Source organism: Argiope bruennichi, chromosome 7 (assembly GCF_947563725.1).
Source record: "Argiope bruennichi chromosome 7, qqArgBrue1.1, whole genome shotgun sequence".
Classification (NCBI taxonomy): domain Eukaryota; kingdom Metazoa; phylum Arthropoda; class Arachnida; order Araneae; family Araneidae; genus Argiope; species Argiope bruennichi.
In genome coordinates, this window is record NC_079157.1 from 23655391 (window position 1) to 23676043 (window position 20653).

Genomic DNA, 20653 nt, shown 5'->3' on the forward strand with positions numbered 1-20653 from the left:
AACTATTTTGTAGGTTCTTATTATTTAACAAATAATATATATAAGAAATTGTAAGCCAATTCCTACTTAGGTAAACAAAAAATATCTATTTTAGTTACTTTTTATTAAATAATTATAATTAATATAAATATGTATATACATATGACAGAATTGCAATATTATGAGGCAAATTTTTTTAACTGAATTCCTACTAATTTTCTTATATTATTTATATATATCTTATATTATTTATGATCGGGTGTCGCGTCAGTAATCTCAGAGCTTGGCTACAAACTTATCGACCATTTAGCGACATGCCAACGGATTTTGAGACTTTGGTGACCAAATAGAAATTACTGGACAAATTTAATTAATGAATTAATATTTGAAAAAAAAAACCTGTATTATCATCAAGTGTCATCCACTACAAGTTTAAAAAAAAGTATATGAACTTGAGTGGATGAATAAAATGTATTTTATTAACGATTGAAAATTTTAACAAGATATATAAATATATATATATACATAGGGAGAGTATAGGAACTAGTAGTAGGAATTGAAAAATTAGCTTCAAACTTGGCTAATAGCTATTAAAGATCGAGGGGGACTGAAATTCATTGTCAGTTATGACTGCCTTTAAATTCCAAGGTGTAAAGCGCATATGAAAATAATAAATAATTATTTATTGAAGAATTTAGCTTGCCGCGGTTTTCAAAAATAGTTTGAAACATTCTTTCATTCTTCGAGGAACTATAGATATGAAAACTCTTCAGTGTTACAAATTTTCTTACTTTAACTTAAAATAAAGTTGTATACGATAAGAACTTTGCATTACAAACATTGTATGTGTGTGTGGTATGGTATGGTATGGTGAGGTTTATTGGCACAAGATCCAATTTAGGACAAGCTGCGCCATCCACAAGGATATTTAAACAGTTCCATTATAAAAGTGTAAAAGGTGTAAATAAAACAAGGATACATTTTAAAACGTCAAAAGTTTAGAAAATCTGGCAAAGTTTTCGCACAAGAATAAAAATAAATCTCAAATTTTAAATGCTATGAAAGAAACCAATGTCTTTTAAAAAGTCAAAAAGTTTTGAGTGAGGTTTCTCAGCCACCAGGTCCTGTAAATTTAAAATAGACGAATGAAAGTGAGTTAAACGATCAGAAGTAAAATTAGGACATTGAGTAAGAATATGTGCAATGGAATTGATCACTCCACAATTTGTACAATGAGGAACCCGTTCACCAAACAGCAAATGTCTATGCGTATACCTTGTGTGTCCGATTCGTAGACGAATTAATTTTACATCTGCACATCGGTTTGGTAAAACTGACCACATATTTATTTTTGGTTGAATAGCATGTAGTTTGTTATCAACCTGCATGTCCCAAACCTCTTGCCACTTTTCATTTGTTGTTGTTGTTTCTAATGGCACTTGCCATGGACAAGCCCGCTGTCGAAGACAGCCGATTTAAGCCTCAAGGGGAACGCCTCTTGTTTCAATAGTAGCGCCATCTAGGGCCAAGAGTACGACTTAGCTACACACACGTCACAACCCTTTTTACGGGGTGGACTTCATTCACGCATTTCATTCACTCAACCACAGATCGTAATTTAGACCTGAATCAGAGAACGATCACCCCTGATCCAGTACCCCCAGTGGTATTACTCTCGACATGGAGGACTTTGTGACCACGACAGATTTAACGCGCGTCAGCCACCAAGCACGCGGGGAATCTTCGGCCGGCGGGGTTCGAACTCGCAACCTAAGGGACGCGAATCCGACGCTCTACCAACCAGGCTATCCCGGCCTAACCACTTTTCATAGATATACCGTTTGATATAACTTGATACTAGTATGTGTGTGTGTGTGCGTGCGTGCATGTATGTGTGTGCGTGCGCATGCGCTCGCGTTTGTGTGTATGTGTAGAATTTACATTTTTAATCTTTTTCATAGAAAAGTAATTCAAACAGATACCTCAGGATGGGTAGGAGTTGTGTGTGATACTACCATCATATGACAGATTTCTATCCCAAGCGCTATCTAAGTGTTCTGAGATCGATTTGACCAACAGTTGATGCCACAGTTTTTCCATTTTAAAAACAATTATCACTTTTGCTCTTGGATTTGGGTAAGAATGCTTATTTCGAAGCATTATACATTTTAATACGCCGGCATCCTGGCCTAGGTGTAGTGGGTCTTCCCTGTGATCTGGGCTTCTCGGTTTCGAGTCCTGGTTGTTGTTTACCCTGTGTTATATCTGTGAGGTGTATGAAAGAGCCCCCTGTAAAAAGGGGTTATGCAAGCAAGTGTGCGAGTGTCATCTTCATATGAGCTAGAAGTCAGGTTTCCACCCTCGGATGTGCCCAAGGATTCTTACCCTCAGAAGCTACTTCTTCCCCGTATCTCTTGAACTTGGTTTTCAATTGGAGTTCAGTGCAAGGGTGATAAAGAACATCAACGGCATATCTTAATATTATTTGAGTATTTGATTTGATTTTATCGTAATAAAAGTATTGCTATTTTAACTGCTGTATAATATGTGCTATCAGAAATTTCTGATGCCTAAACAAAACTCCCGAAGATTGCACGACTCACCTGAGAGGATCGCACCATGAGCAGAATATTGCTGGGGGTGCACATTTTCAGCTGCTTCCAGGAGAGTCCTCTAAGGTCAAAAATCATTCGATAGCCACACACCTGTGTCGCCGGATAGGTGATAGAATGGACGAGAACACCTGTCACAGCCCGGAACACTTGTTCGTATACATCGACTTCGGGATCCCAGAGTCCTGCAAACATATAAAACAAAAGAATGATTGCGAGAGGAGGGGAAATAATTATACATTAACTGTTACTGATACTTTTATTACATTGTCATCGATGAAATAAGGCTGGACATACTAAAACAGAAAGAAATTCTTTAACCTTCTGACTTCCTGAAGGTTATCCAAACATGAGTGCATTTGCATAAGGTATGCATGCACTCATCCCCCCCCCCTCTGCGGATGAGTCCATTTCATGTTTAATTTGCAAAGTAAAGGTTTGTATAGCGAAATGAAAGCCACATAAAGGAAGGCATTGAATGGGTTTCCAACCATTGGTGATCACCAAGAAACGGTGCAGACAGTTTTATCTCTGTATTTCGAAATAAATTAATTCACTGTGGTTATTATGAAATTTAAAAGAAAGAAGTAAGAGGTAAGAATTTATAGCAACAAAGGCAGGGTACGACCGGAGTTTAACCCCCTGCTTGGTACAATTTTCAAAAATCGCTAACTCGCCAACAACGGTCTTGCGCTGTGTTTTGCCAGTCTAGAGAATACGGAGGTTACCAGCTTTGGGGCTTATCGCAACTTGGCGAAGAAGGGGTTTAAACTCCAGTTCAGTCCAAAGGCTGTTATACCTTGTTATCCTAGATGTAGAAAGCAAGAAATTTCGGTAAAAGTGAATTTTAGTGTGCACCCAGCTGCGCCAACAATGCCAAGTCGACAATAAAGATGGCGGACAAAATAAACAAATACTTCCGCGGAACAGTTACTGTTACTATTTCCCGCCATCTAATTAGAACTTTTTACTGATAAGTATTTTTTTTTTCATACTGCCCGGTGCCTTCTACAGATGCCTTCGGCATCTGTAGAAGGCACCGGGCAGAATTTTTTAACTTAAAAAAACATCCTACGGCTTCGCTAGCAGCGGGAGCGGGAACCTAGTAGCTTCGCTAGCACATTGAACATAAGGACTGCGTGGATAACATGAACTGTACATAATCAATTGAAAAGAAAGAATGAAGGATGTTGTACGAACGGATTTCAGAGGGAATCCTGCCCGGTGCCTTCTACAGATGCCTTCGGCATCTGTAGAAGGCACCGGGCAGGATTTTTTAACTTAAAAAAACATCCTACGGCTTCGCTAGCAGAGGGAGCGGGAACCTAGTAGCTTCGCTAGCACATTGAACATAAAGACTGTGTGGAAAACAGAAGCAGTACATAACCAAGAGAAAAGAAAAAACGGAGAAATAAGCAATCGGAACATTCTCCATACAAAATTTCAAACAAACATACTTTCCCCACCTTCATCAACTTGTAAAAGAATATATTCCACTCACCTTCCATCCATTCTGCCTGTTCGATATCAAACCATACTCAATACAAAATTTCAAACAAGCATCCTTTCCTAATTTCATTAACTCGTAAAATATATATGTATGCATATTTAACTCGCTCTTCATCCATTCTACAGGTTCGAAATAATCCCGACATAACAAATTATGAAGGGAACCAACCGTTATAACACCAAAAGAATTACGAGAACTGCGAAGAATTCCATTTGCAGCTGTCTTTGAAAGTGAGAATGCAGACGATTTTTTTAAAGCGAATACTGACAATTAAAAATTGCAAAAGAATAAATATTTTCTGTTCGTATTCACATTAAAAAAAGAAAGAAGAAAATAACTTTTAATTATAAGCTTAAATTTCTTTATAATAAAGAACAAAAGTAAAATCTTTAATCGATATTTTTTTAATATTTTTAAATTAACATTTTTCATAATTTAATTGTAGTTTAAGTACAACTCAACCATTGCAAAAAGTAGTAAACAAAACAGCAGTACGGTTGCTATAAGAGGGATCCGATGGGTTGCAATATTGGCGACAATCGGCTGGTGCACACTAATCTTCACTTAGGCCGAAATTTCATCTACAAACACAAAAGCGCGCACAAAAGCAAACTGAAGTTTCAGTCAGCTAATTTATCTATTATATTATATAATTAATCTATTGTATAATTTATCTATTATCTATTACATAAAGGGTTATGATCTATTTTATAAAAAACTTCACTTTTTATGTAAACACTACGTTTTATTCTGTTTGTGATAGGTAGAAAGCGAGTCATCTGACCCATGAAATTTGAGGTTTGCTTTACTAGTATTGTTTCAATTATTTAATGAAAATTATTATTTCTTCGTAGTAAGTATTTATATTGCACTTGACGGTGAAATTGTGACAAAAAAGAGAACGAAAAGATCAATTAACAACCCAATTAATAGCAACTGAGTTTAAAAGAATATTATTTGTTTTAAATTTACTAATATTAGTGTGGTAATACTAATTAATAACTTTCCGGTTTGTTTACCCATTTTGGAGTAACGAAAATTCTCCATCTCTTGGCTAACAATCGTCTGAATATCTAAGAAATACACGTGTTAAAACTAAATGATTTTTTGATGTAAAAATTGAATGATGGACGTCCAGAGACATGAAAGGAAAAAAGTGCGAATAAAGACCGAGCGAGGCCAAGTGGTTCATGATAGTGAAGTTGCTACGTTGGTGACAAAGCGTGAAAAATTGAATCAATGTTTAGATACTGCAGATGTGATCAAACAATTTTCTCATTGTGGGGCTTTGAGTTTTGAGTCGGAAGTAGGCCGTTTGACAAACGTCTATTGTTATGGAAAAGATTAAGCTTTCAACATTGAACGAAACGTCAATGGGATTCAAAAGCTTGCTAACTGGAACTTTCGAATATCAGGTACAGTATCGGATAACACTGGGGTTGGGGTTGGAAAGCGAACAGGTGATGAATTCCCTATTTATCTATATAAAAAAAAGTGAAATTGTTGAATAATCTATGCAAAATAGAAACCAAACTACTAAATAAATTTCAAATAGACTTCAATTTTTTTTTCATTTATGCAAAGAATGAAATGCAGCAATCGCTGCTTCTAATGATCATTAATGTAAAGATTGGTAAATTGTTCTAATCGAAATAGCAAGGAAAGAATAACAGATTTTCCATATCCAAATACAGGGTAGTTATAATTAAAGTTACCCTGTTTAGACCTACGTAGTGTCCGCTCTAGTGGAAGGATGTCGAAGAAACTTAATATTTAGGTTGTATGGATCATGGGGAACCGAAATCTGCAATAAAAAAAATTAGTTCAAATTTCAACCACCAGGTGAAAACAAAAAAAACACAATTTGGAAGTTAAAAACTTTATTTAATTACAATATATGTTCAATGTGCATTCCATTTACGTCAAGCACATGTTCAAAGCGTGTTATGGAGTGTTCAACAGTGATACGAAGGGTTTCTCGATCAATTGCAGCAACATGGCGTGTTATGCTTGCTTTCAATTCATGCAGAGTCTGTATGCTTCCTCCGTAGACACGATCTCTTAAGAATCCCCACAACCAGAAATCACAGGGATTCAAGTACGGAGAACGTGGGGGCTAGACAGTTGGAAAACTTCTTGAAATTACCCGTTGATCTTCAAAGTGGGCACGAAGCAATGCCGTCACTGGTGAAGCAATGTGAGGTGGTGCACCATCTTGCATGAAGACAGTAATCCCTAAACATTCTCGTTTTTGTAATGCAGGAATGACTTGCTGCTGAAGAAGGTCGTGGTAACGGGCACCCGTAACGGAAAACCATTGAGGGCCATGAGGAGTGTTCTCCTCAAAAAAATAGGGACCAAGAATGAAATCAGCAGTAAAACCACACCATACAGTTATGTAATCAGGATGTAGAGATTGTTCATGCAGATTTCTTTTCCCCATGACCCATACAACCTAAATATCAAGTTTCTTCGACATCCTTCCACTAGAGCGGAGACTACGTAGGTCTAAACAAGGTAACTTTAATCATAACCACCCTGTATATAGAAAACCCACTGGTTCTAGTGATCAACAATTTGCTTGTAATGGTCTATTTCTATGTCCTAGTGGTTTTCCATGGCGGTTTTATTCGTATCCATAAAGATAATGATCCTCATTTATTGAAAAGTGAGCAATGTTTTTGAAGAAGATTACGAGGATTGATTTAATATTGACGTAAAATGGGAGACAACTAAAAGAAAATTGCAAAAGGAGCAATTGGTCACGTAGGGATGAATGGAAGGTTGCTGGCATACAGCATGAGGAGCATAACGACGAAAGGAAGCCAAATGAGAATCCACCATCATCCCACGAAACTATGCAAGCCCTTCGACCTTTAAGATCAGTTCAATGGAGTACATAACATTATGCATATGAAAGATTTATCCAAAGAATGTCTGATAATTCAATAATCTCGGTAGCTTTTCAAAAAAAATGTAATAAATTATGAATGAATTTTTTTTTTCGAATTTTCTGTTTTGGAATAAAACAAGTGAATTCTACCAGTGATGTTGTGAGGTCAGTTTTTTCTGCTATCCTTGCATGCTTACTGAATTGTATGCTTACTGAATTTATTAATCATTCGGATGTAGTAATCCCTTTAGATTGGATTCAAAGTGTTCACTGTCAGTTACGTCCATATTATAAGCAAGACTGTAGTAAGGATTTGATGGCAACTAAATACATAAGGCTAGACAAAAAAAATTTATCATCCACGGATAAGTCTATCATTATCCTGGATTTTTTTATCCAAATATTGCCGTTTCTTAAAAGCCTGTTGATGAATGCCATTTTACTAAAAACTGTAACCTGCACTCTGAAGAAGCAAAATATCAAAAGCAATCGTTTCTAAAAAATGAAGACTTCAAAAATCATATGAAAAAAAAATTTAACAAATTTTTCATCTCAACTGGCCCTTAAGATTCTATCAATTAATCTCAAGGACAAATTTTCAATAGTATTTGTATTCACCTTGACAAATTCATGTTCAATTGAATTGTTATCTGCGGAATTTTTTTTAAGCATGAAACAAAATTACAGATTCAAAATACGCAAATATACAATATTGTTTTAAGAAGAATAGTCAATTTATACCGAAAATATAATTAATTCTGAACACTTTGGCACTTAAAAGGATTAGATGCCAGCCGCCTTTGCTGACTACTGTTTACCCACGATATTAATAAACAGATTTGGTAGTGCCATTCAGTTTGAATGAACTACGTTATATCATAAAAAATATGAATAATATTTTCATTTATACTCGCCGAATAAACATAGATCATTTTGATTGATTACCTACGCAAGCAAAATGTACGAAATGAAGTGGCAAAATCGGTCTTTTTGTTGAAACTGGGGTGTTTTGTCAAAGTTTTATTATGCTATATCTCTTGAAGGGAGGAAGTGTCACATTTCTTCACTGAAAAGCAAATCTAAAGTTTATTACTTCTAAAAAACCTGGATTGTCTAAGACAGATTAAAATATATAATTCGTCATTAGCCTGGTAACTAAAATGTAATAAAAATGTATTCAAAAAATAAGAGCTCACCTACTTTGAAAACAAGCACCAGACAACCTTTCCTGTCTCTGTGTGTCAACGCCCCCATGACGGGTTTGAGGATCACTTCCTTCACCGAATCGAAGTCACTGCAGTCGTAGATGTATCTGTATTCTTTCCTGAATTGCCAGTAGTTTTGGAGCAACTTGAAGGCCTTCTTAACATTGAATTTTCGAGCCCGAAGAAAAGCCAAGAGAAAATTATCGTCCATGATGGACACTAGCTTCTTGTCCTCTGAAAAGAATTCCAGAATCAGGAAATCAAATTATGAAGAATCAAATGTTTTGGATGAATTTCCCATACATTCCAGGCTACTGTTCAAGAAATATTGTTACTCCTCCAATGATATATAAAAATCCAATATATGAAGTCCTAGGCAAAATGGTATTTCGCTCCCCCATTTGAGTTTAAGTTACGACATCACTAAAAGAAATCAAAAGCAAGTCCAATTGCTGATGGAAACTTGTTTTCTGTCATCTTAAAAGACAAGAATTGTGGTATCAGGAAACTAAATAACAAAAAAAAATCAATTACTATTGTTTTGTATTTTACTACTAATGCGCCAAGTTGGCGAATTCTCGTTCTAGGGGGGAGCGGGTCATGACTCACCAGAAGTAGAATTGAAGACCGAATTCGATTAATACCGTTGGTAATGGGGCTACTCCATGCATTTGCTCATCTATACTTATAATAAAGCTCAATGTGTGTGTGTGTGTGTGTGTGTGTGTGTGTGTGTGTGTGTGTGTGTGTGTGTGTGTGTGTGTGTGTGTGTGTGTGTGTGTGTGTGTGTTGGCGCTCTACAGGCCAGACCGTTTGACCTACAGCTACCAAATTTGGTACATGTATACCTTGGAGGTTGGGAATGTGCACCTGGGGTTTCTTTTTTCGAATTTTTAATTAGAATTTTAATTATTAATTAAAAACTAACTTTCCCGCCAAAAAAATCTTCCATTTTCCCCACCGCCAACTTTTCCGCCAAAAAAATCTTCCATTATCCCCAGCGCCAAACGAGAAAGGCTTCCGTTTCTTTTTTCTCCCAACAGTAATGAGGCTAGGGTTAAAATTTTTCGGCGGATTATTTCAATCGGTTCTGTTTATTTTCTTAATGTTTGATGCATTTAAAATGAAACATTGTTAATGAATCAATCTTTCAGATTCATTTTGAAGTACTTTTGAATTAAAATAAAACAGAATAAAGGAAATTAAAAATTTCTAATCCGCATAGTGTTACTCCAACTGGCGTAGAAAAAATCACGTATTTGCGTTACGTAACCGGCGAAGAAAATTCACGCATGCGCATTCTGTTCCGATTGTTGCCATGACAACGTTATTAATGGATGATTTAAATTATTTTTGGGTTAGTTGCATGCTTTTGTAAGTAAATTGTATTTATGTTAGTTATATATTTTTTGTATATGCTTATAGTTTTAAGTACATCGTTTTTTAAGTAGTTTTTTTAAAACCTGTTTTCAACCGTTTATTTTAAACGATTCGTTTTATTTTCTTAGTGTTTGATGCATTTAAATTTAAACATTGTTAATGAATCGATCTGCTCATAATGAATCTAAAAAAATTTTGTTGACCAACTCTTGAGATATTACATAAATTGAAAAAGATATTCTTTAGTGCTCATAAAGTTTAAACGCTGAGTGACTCTATTTTCAGTAATCAGATTATAAAAAAATGCTTTGTTGAAGTAAAAAATATTATTATATTAATTGAAGATAAATTCTTTCCACTTTAATTTAAAGCATAAATTCTACGGGTGCTAACAGAAAATGAGAGAGATACATATTACGTTATGACTGAAGGCCTTTATAATATTATGAATGAATTATATGATAATCAAAATTTGAAGTTTTAAAATATTTTGATGAAGAAGCTATTTAAGTAGAAATTGCATAAAATATTTCATTATTAAAATTTTAACGAACATTAAGATTGGCGAACCGGCTGGTCGCCAAAGGCGGCTAGTAGTTCAATAAACCACATTTTATAGAAGCTCCGTATTCATCATTTTTAGCTACACCGTGATTCCTGGTTTATCTTCAATGGCATTTTAAGAACCAACATCGTCTTCTACAACTGTTGATAAATCTTTAATCTATTCTATGCTACTGTTCTTGAAAATTATGTGCCTTCTCTAGGGGTGTAATAAGGATAAATGATTAAAAAAATAATCGCTTATATCAGCGTATGGGGGGTTAAGTTATGAAATTTACATTCACTCGCCACTCTCGAGGTACTTTCCATCCCCTTAAAGACAAGATATTGGTAAAATAATGGTAACGAATTCACCATTCTTTTCTTTTGTCATTGAAAGATAAGATTTATAGTTTTCTTCAAAATCTTTTGCGCTGCTATGCTTGCTTTTCCTCTTAGTCAATAAATCGATCCGTCTCCCCACCCCAGAGTATCAGAAATTGACAGATAAGCAAGCAGGTTTTTGTTTCTCTGGAAATACAATAATGGCGTAGCTGCTTGACTAAAGAGTCCATCTGTAATGAGTCGTAATTCAATTTGAGGATTGCCCTATGTGACACTCATGATCAAAACTATCATGCGTCGCCTAAAGAATCCTAGTTTACCATTACAATACCAGCTGCAGCTGGGAAGGCGATATAATCTTTAAGATTATTAATTAATTAATTTGTTTCTGACTTAATTCAACGAAGGATTAAAATTATCCAGTTGAACAGTTTAGTTCAATAAGGAGAGAGATGAAATCCTCCTAATTAAAAAAAAAAAAATAGATCCATCAGCATACAAGACATTTTCTTTTTCTTTGGGAAAATCGCTGGAGATAATCAGAGGTCATACGCCCCTACCAAATCTGAAGTCAAGGATATGCTCTCACAGACGTATGGGACTTTGCACACTGGGAATGTGTATCGCACAGCAACAAGTGACAAGCTTTTTCTTCCTGCACGCTAATATTTACTTGTCACCTGTACCCAGTCGACACCAAGATTTAATTCGAGTCATGTAGTCTCTACCTGCCAATGTTTCTTCTCATGCAAACAGAGAGAAAAGATTCTCCTGATATAACATATACAGGTTGTTTTTTTTAACTGATGGTACTGAGAGAGTTCTGTAGCTCTAACTATCAACCACAAAGCCACCAAATTTTGTAGAAGACTATTTACGACATGGGAAAAAAGAATCCACGGAAAAAAATAATTAGTTCGAAAAGTTGCCGATAGGGGGAATGTGGCGCTTTTGGTCTAAATTTTAAGTTTAACTGCATGATAAAAATTTTTAAAAAGCTACAGTAAACAGATAAATGAGTAACAAAGAATTAATTTTTCCACAAATGTGCTTTATTCGAAAAAATAACTTCTGTAAATAATTACAATTTTTTTTTTTAAAGAGGAGATTCCATTCGACTTCCTTTTTATTCTTTTTTTTTGTGTTTTTATTCAGTAAAATCGCTTTCCCGGGGAAGACATCGGCTATTTTCAATATGACCTCCATTTTCTAGGATTGAGCATTGCATTCTGTACACCGTACTCTCTATAGCTGAATGCAACATTTCAGGAGGCGCGTTTATAACAGTCCATGCTATGTTTTCCTTTAAAACTGATAAGTTCGAGACTCCACCAAGATAAACCTTTGATTTTAAATAACCCCACAGAGAAAAGTCACATGGGGTTAGATCCGGGGAGAGATGGGGCCATGCAACACAAAACAGCGACTAATGACTCTTCCTTCAGTAAAGTGATGGCACAACAGTTGCTATACAGATGTTAGTATAACTAAACTAAAATAAACTTGAAAACTTTCCTCTAAATATTAATTAAAATTAAAATTAGAGCTGTTTTGTTGTTTTAATACATTCATGAACCGTACACATATAATCAATTCAAAAACTAGATAAGCAATTTGTTAAGCATATTGGATAAATAGGCGCTAAGGAAGTATTATACTCTTAATTTCCTCAATGAACTATTAAATGGAATTTTTTTAACTCTAAGAAAAAAACAAAAACATGCAAAAAAAACTCAATAAATCTGTTTACCATTGCTTTAAAATAAAAGAAACTCGAAAATTTTTAGATTTACATATCTGATAATTGACTTTAATTTCTTGACTATAAAATTCGTGCTTTTTAGCATCTCGTGAAATCATCAGTGAAAATGAATGTTATAGCCAAAAACGTAAGAATATCAAATTTCACTAATCTTTTAAATACATGATACAAAGATTATCTTACTGCCGGGTTTACACCCGGCCAGTTATAAGACAGCCAGTAGGCAGCGCATGCGTAGAAAAGCTGAAAATGCTGTTCGGTCTATGGAAAGTAATTGTCCTGACGGGTCAACAATATTGTTACAAATCTGTAATTTTGCTATCCGGCACGGCGTGCTGAGCTTGGCGACCGTTTGGCGAGTTGGCGATGGATTTGGTGAGTTTGGCGACTGAATGGATAACACCAGAAAGTTCGAGAAGTTTCATGATCCATCCAGTAATAACAGAGATACACCCAGGTACGCCCTGATTGGTCTGGAGTTTCTAGCCCCGCCTCCCGGAGATATAAAAGACAGACCTCTGAAGCTGGAGAAAGAGTGTGTGTATCGGCGGAAATTGTGTGTGTGAGAGTGGTCGTAGTCGCCGACGAGTAAAAAGACTAGAGGATTAGCAAGCAAGCAAGTTGCTGAACTAATGACTAGTGATTAAATGTGTTACGATTAATTGATGGTATTTGTAATAGAAGAAATATTTTGTAACAATATACTGCTGTATTGTATTTTTCTTATTGCGCATGCGTTTGTAGAATTTGGTAGGGGAGGGGTGCAGTGAAAAAATTGATCACTTATCATAAAATAATTCCGCCATTTTTTGCTCTTTGTTCTTTCTTATGAGAGGTTACGTTTTCTTATCTGCCATTTTTTTAATAGTTTTCTAAATTCGGGTATGTTTATCCTTTTTTTTATTTTACCATGTTTCTTTGACCCTCGGGGGGGGGGGGCATCTCGAAATGAGGATGAGATGCTTCCAGCATGGTGGTTGGATCTCGCCACCCTGGAGGGTACACTAATAGGTGGGGAATCTGGTTCCTCCCATCGATGACGGGACGTACTTCCTTCGGGGAGGGTTGTACCGTGGCCGGTGACGGACCTTAGGACTCAACCACAGTTCCCGCCAATTGCTGTTGCGGCGGTCCGGTCATTCAGTTTTATGGTTTAAATCCGTGTGCTTTAGGGCGGGTCGGAGAGTTAGATGGTTGACTTACCATGTTTCTTTGTGTAAATATCCATCATTTTAATACGGTATGCAGTGACAAAGAAAAATTCAGGGACGCTAAAATGGCAATTTGTAGCCAAGCATGGAATGCCTGAATCTGTGTTATGAAATTATGGCAAATATAAATCAATCCCTTTCTACGCATGCGCTGCCTACTGACCGTCTTATAACTGGTAGAGTGTAAACCGGCATTACAGAGACTTACGTTTGATGAGTTTTTTTAACTCCTCCAAAGCTATTGGGCGAATTTCATCGGTTTCGTTGAGCTGCGTCCTGGCCTCTTCGATCAGCGCAGGTGTGAGATAATCCATAACGTAGGGCAGGGGCTCATCGTCTGAATCCACCGGTTTGGGTTCCACGCTTTTGTCCAAGCTGTGGATGCCTTGTTTCAGTTTTTCGATCATTTTCGTTGATGACATCATTGTTGCTAAAAAAAATGCAGAAGTGTCCAGATATAGCTAACACAAAAAAATATATATTAGCAAAATTTGATTAAAGTTACTAAGAATACAATCCGGTACTTTTCGGCTAGCCGAGCGCAAGCGAAAGATCACCAAACAATTCAGACCTGCGTCAAAAAAAATGTCTTCAAGAATTGCGCCTGTTTGCATACAAACATAACGCAAGAACATTTTAGCGACATTTTTTGCGTGCAGGTCTAAATTATTTGGCGACATTTCGCTTGCATTCGGCGAACAAAAAAGTACCTGTTTTTTAGTTGCAAAAAAAACCCTGCCAAATTCTGGAAATAGCTGTCTAGGAATGAATACCGAGAGATGAATAGAAAAAAGAAAAGATACCCAATTTAGGAAAGCAACTATCGAATGAATTAAAGAATAGTGTGCTCCCGAGTTTGTCGCCAATATGGGAACCCATCGGAATGCTCTTCTAGCAACCCTAATGCTGTTTTGTTTACTACTTTTTTCAATGGTTGAGTTGTACAAGAACTGCAACTATATTATAAAAAATGATAAATTAAAAATATTAAAAAAATATATCGATTAAATATTTTAATTTTGTTCTTTATTATAATTAAAAGTTTATTAAATAAAGAAAGTTAAGGTTATAATTAAAGTTATTTTCTTCTTTCTTTTTTTTTAATGTGAATACGAACAAAAAACATTTATTCTTTTGCAATTTTTAATTTTCTTTTGCAAAGCACACTAACATTCACTTTTACTCAGCTATCAAACAGTTGATACTAAATGTTACAGAGATACAGCTTCAATATGTATCCCGCTGACGATATCTTGTAGCGGCAACTTATGGGGAGAGGATGGGCACATTTTGTAGCCCAGAAATTGTTTTGACAATCCTGCTATCTGTTATTAACTATATGATGTCTTGTCGATAAAAAAAATCGTCGATTGGGACCTATATTAAAGCTGTTCCGTTACAGATAGTATATAATTAGTTCACATAAACAACACAAAAATCAGTTGGAGTGTCCTTCCGGTCGAATTTCTCACGCACTTCCACAATACACAACTTCTGTGTTTGGCTTCGTTACGTAGTGAAATAAATTTAACAAACATTTTGGATCTTACACATTTCGTCCAATTTCGTACATATACAATTTTAGTGATAAGATCGCATGCTAAATTTCACTCGTTGCATTTTCAGTTGTCGAGTCCACATGCGCAAAGATAGAAAAATGCCATACAATTTGATACACATCGATAAATTTTGTGTGAAGATCACATAATGAATGCCTATTGCTTGTTGCTTTGATAGGTATTGTCTGTTGTAACGGTTACTAGAAACAAGCAGCTATATCTGTCGATTCCATATTTGTCATCTTGAACATGATTGGCTGTTCTGGTCATGTGATTCACTGACGTTAACTCATTGCAACGGAAAGATTATTTTGAATATATTTTCGATTCATTTTAAATATGATTGTTGTGTGGATTGAAAATATTTTGAATGTACTTTTGATTATTTATAAGCACGACGGAAATGTGAATGTATATGATTAATTTAAAAACAAAAACGATCTGTTAGCATCGTTATTTGCGATTAATCTTAAATATGATTGTAGTTTCTTTTTTTTTAATTATTTTCAATGGACTTTCGATTATTTTTAACAGAAATGTATCATATCATATACATAACAGAAATGTAAATGCATATGATTAATTTAAAATCTGTTATTATTGTGCGTTCATATTCATATTTTATTAATGCATTAAATCCAGTGGTGAACCGGAGTCTAACCCCCTTCTTCGCCAAGTTGCGATAACGCGCCAAAGGTGGCACCGTTTTCTCTAAATTGGCAAACCTATTATCTTTCGCCTTTATTATGCACTATGATTGAACATCTACTCCCTCGCTTTTGAACATTTTGCAAAACGCGGCGCAAGACCGTTATTGGCGAGTTGGCAGTTTTTGAAAATTACCAAGCAGAAAATTTGAATTTTTTTTTTTTTTTTTTTGAAATTTGAAAAAGAAAATTTGAAAAAAAACCAAGCAGGGGGTTAAACTCCGGTCGTACCACATCCAGGAACAAAAGCCTTAATAATGCAATATTTTCAGTTATTTATAAATGCAATTATAATGCGCTTGGAATCGAAGGATATAGCAGCCTGTTTTTAAGATTATCCCGTCGACCTGTCAACGCTCGGAAAAAGGCGCCAAACTTTTGGCGCCATTATGAAGAAAAGTAATTTGAGGTTATTGGCACAAATCTGCCTTTTGGCGATAATATCTGGTTGGCGAAAATGGTCAACGGGATAATCCCAAAGCACCCAATTGTATATAGTAAATACTAAAGTAATAAAATTAGTTTAGTCATGTCAATCAATTTTTGCTCGGTTAATAATGCTTCAAATTGGAGAAATAAATTTTTGGCGACGAAAATTGGCAGAATTGGTTCAATTGTTGAAGTTAAGAGCACTGCCAAAGTTTTATTTTGGCATATATCTTGAAATAGAGAACAACAGGATGGTCAAGCATTTATAAATATTTAAATGTCATCAAAAATTTTCGAAATATACATAAAGGTTGCGGCGGGAAAGCTCTACCCACGAGTTTTCTTCTCAGAAAATGAACAAAACATATAGTGTTTTTACGATTTCTTTCTAAAATGGAGCAAACCATTGCATAAGCTTTCATATGAAATAAAAGTGCGTGATATCGGATCAGTGATTGGAATTATATAACAGTTTGACTGCTTTTCATTATTAGTTTAAATATTTAAATGTAATTACAAAGCTAAGTCTAATAATAAATTTGGCGAATTATCGAAAAAAATCAAGTTTGGCGATGATATCATGATTTGAGTCTAACCACTTATTACCATATAATATTTACAATCAATTCACTCACTTTAGAAAATATCTTTGAAAAAATAATTAAAGTATCGGAAATTATTATAGAAGCGTGCATATATTTCTTTGAAATAATAAATAAAAAACGTATAGTACCTTAATATTTTGTTTAAAATTAATGGAATTAATGGAAATGTTAAGAGAAACTTTAAATTATTGAAGAATAGTAAATAAAATGTGTTATAAGATGAATCTCATTGAAAGGAGATTCATCTTACAAATGGCAGTGAATCACATGACCAGAACAGCCAATCATGTTCAAGATGGCAAATATGGAATCGAAAGACGCTTGTGTCTAAAAAGCCCAAGAAAAAATTTCGCACTTTGGCGATTTTATTCGTTAAACTATATAGTATGTGATTCGCTTTTTAAGTATATTTTTAAAATTTGGCGAAATTTCTTCTTGGCGCGTTTGGCTACCGTTACAACCAAATTCTACCCTTTGGTATTCTATTGCTTCATATAAATACAAACTGATTAACAAACAGAGAAATGGCAGCTTGAATTGGTCCAAAATTTAAGCGATAATTCCATGTGTAAAATTCCAAATTTAAATTCTCCAAAATGTATTCCGAGTTGAAACCTAGTTTAAGGTGCCTCTTCATCTCACCAAGGATGCTAAAAAAGTCATGTCTCCAATTAAGATGGTTGACCAAATAAATAAAATTCTACAACAATTATTGTCAGCCATCTTAATTTTTGACTTTAGAAGAGTGGCATTGCTGGTGTCTTTGACAAGCTGAAAAGGCATCTAAAACTAGATTTCAATCGCATTCCAAATTCAAACATTGCCATAAATTCAATAACAACCATTGTCAAACTCTGCACGCAATAAAAAACTTTCATCGGAGCTCATGACAATGTGGGAGATTTGTTGTTGACCAGTTTGCACCAGTTTTAATCACACTTTCGCAATTAATAAAAAAAATTGTTTTAAAACTCGAGTTCGTACATGCATCAAGATGTCCAAGTTTTTATTATTAAATTTTGAACTCGAAGCAATAATGGTGGGCATTATTTTTCGCATATAGTTTCTTTATTTTAATGGCAACATCATCAAAAATTGCATACTTTCTCGTTCATTAATTGCGAAACACATTTCCGACTGGTATTCGATTATATCTGAATTTTGAATAAATTGCTAAAAGGTTTATTCACTTTTTACAAGAAAGAATTTTTAAATAGCAAATGGCTCCCCATAGGTTATATACCAGACGAGAAATAAAAAAACGCAAGCAACTCAACTACACAAGTAAAGTTAATTTCAAACGCTACATCCTAAGTATGCTGCACCAAATTTTCGGGCATCTCAATGCTAGTATATCAGAAGGAGCTCTGGAAATACTGAATTCTATCATACTGGACATGTTCACGCAGTTGGCGACGGAAGCGACGAATTTGATGACGGCAAGCAAAAAACGGACTTTGTCCGCCTGGGAATTCCAATCTGCTGTGATACAAACACTGGAAGGTGAAGTCGCCAGACACGCTTTGTGTGAAGGCGAGAAAGCTGTCACCACATATATTAATCTGACGAGCCACAGACGACTTCAGAGATTAGAAGAAGAAAGTCTCTGAAATTAAAAGAGCACCGCATCGAAACTTGAAAAAGGGCATCCAATATTTGTCATTCGGCATAAGAAGATATTGTTATACATCTGCATAATAAATAGTATAATTTATTCAAAATGTTGTATGTACATTTGTAAAATGAATGTACTCAATTTTGAAATTGAGTCAAATCGCCAAAGTTGAATTTCTTTTAGCGATTTTTCGCCAAACTTCGTAATTTTGGTGATCTCGTAATCAGCTAAATCGACAGGCTTTTGGCGCGGTTTTGGACAACAATGTGCTTGGCGAGAAGCCTGGGTGTGTTCATAAAACTCACTGATTGTTACTTAGCTCGAAATGGATGTTTTGTGTCCATCATTTCATAATGAATCATTGGAATATGTTTTGTTACCAAGCAATCTAGCGTGAGTGTTTTACTCTGAACTTTATCGTACACTTCCAAAATATGGCAAGTTTTTGTGTTTGGCTTCGTCTAATATTGAAGAGAATTGAGTTTATATTTTGAAATATTACTTCTCCTCTTCGACCTGTAAGATCCAAAATATAGGTTAAAAAAAAGACGATCGCCAAACTGAAATATTTTAAGGAGATAAATTACCAAATATTGTAACCTAACTGTATTCTTTAGCTAACATTTAGCGAGAGTTTTTTTATTATTATTATTTTTGTTATAATTAGGGAAAGATTATTTAAAGTTATGTGTCGTGTCCTTTAGTTTTACCAAAATTTGAAATTGATTTTCATTTTTGGTGATTTGGTACAGTCTGACAATGAAAAATTAATGCTCATTTTGCGAAAGTTGGATCTTTTGGAATGATTTTTTCGACAAATATAATCTTCATAATTTTTTATTCTAACTCTAAAATACATTTGTTACTATATCCTGTAGTCATTCAAGACGGGGGATTTTTAAAAAGTTTTCTGAAAATAGGCCCAGTCACTTATAAATTAACGCTAAAAGAGCCAAAACTCACCAAATATAGCATCAAAACCAAATTGGCGACTCATTGGCGATAATTTCGTTGGCGAAAACAACTCGAATGAAATTTCCTAAAAAATACGGTGTTCTTCCGATAAATTGTGTGTATATACAGCATGAGCAGATGCTTGTTTTCTTCTCGTAAGTTAGAAGTAAGCTCAAGCTCGCTCACAGGATTGCAATGGCAATTTGGTTTTGGTGCTCCATTTGGCGAGTTTTGTATCTTAAACAGTTAATTAATAAGTACCAAATTTTCCCTTGTTGCCAGTTGTTATTTGCGAAAATGCATCCAAAACAGACAGACGCACTTAATATCAAAAAAGAATTTTTCGAATTCAAGGATTCCGAAACTAAAGATTAATAATGGGGAAAAATCGATAATTAGATTTAAGATTTATCGCCAGAGTTGAATTATTTTAAGATTTTACGCCAAATGTACACCTGCCAATATTTTATTGCAACCCGAAAAGATATTTGTTACCATTTCTTCAATTATCCAAGATAGTGGATTTTTGGCACGTTTTTGGACAGCTAAGAAACTGGACACTTATCTTAAGTCCTCCCAAATTCGATTTCACATAGTTTTTTTTTAAAATATTTTCTCTTAATGGACTAAATTATTCTGTACCATCGCCAAGTTTGAATTTTTCTTTGGCGATTGATAGCTAAATGTAGTAGTTCAATTAATTATTCCCGAAGAACATTTCAGCGACGTTTTAAATTTTGGTCAATTTTGGCAAGACAAACTAAAATTCCGTACTGTTTTCCGTAGGTCTTACTTTTTCTCTCGACAACAACTTTAGAAGGCCATTGATTGCTTATATTTCATCTTATGAAATGATTGCTTAAACAAGTAAGATTGCTGTTTTCTGATCCTAAAAATTTCGGAACAGATCCTGGGCATAATCATGACATGGCACGTCATGAGACTTCATAATGCAAAAAATCTTTCAGAGCACTCTACAGAGCAGAATATTGTGCAAAGAGCTTTGAAATTTTATGAGAAGTTATTTCTTTAATAGCAGCTACTGATTTAAAAATATAGATGGTAATTTTTCTCGTATACTTTAAGATATGTTATTGTACAAAAAAAATATTCTTTTTGCATCACATTCAAACCCAAAAATAAACTCTCCAAAACAATTAAAAAATTTTATTTCGGTGCATTTTTTCTCCAATTTTCAATAATTTAAAAAATATTTGGTACAATTCTAGGGATGGGTACCATTTGGTGATTTTCCGCCAAGTTTTTCTCGCCAAGCCCCGCGGACACTGTAATCTTCAGAATTTGATTTCTCAATATTATGACTATCTTCAAGAGACGCTGGCA

At 34.8% G+C, this 20653-nt stretch overlaps 1 protein-coding gene across 2 annotated transcripts in view; it reads right to left on the reverse strand.

Annotated features, from left to right (window-relative positions):
* LOC129976119 (retinaldehyde-binding protein 1-like) overlaps positions 1 to 20653 on the reverse strand; it is a 79212-nt gene that overhangs the window by 14642 nt on the left and 43917 nt on the right. For both annotated transcript variants that reach the window (XM_056089516.1, XM_056089517.1), the window contains 3 exons: positions 13649 to 13870; positions 8191 to 8433; positions 2583 to 2776 (listed from right to left, as the gene is read on the reverse strand). In XM_056089516.1, the coding sequence (XP_055945491.1) occupies positions 2583 to 2776; positions 8191 to 8433; positions 13649 to 13870 (659 nt within the window). The remainder of the gene's footprint in view (positions 1 to 2582; positions 2777 to 8190; positions 8434 to 13648; positions 13871 to 20653) is intronic.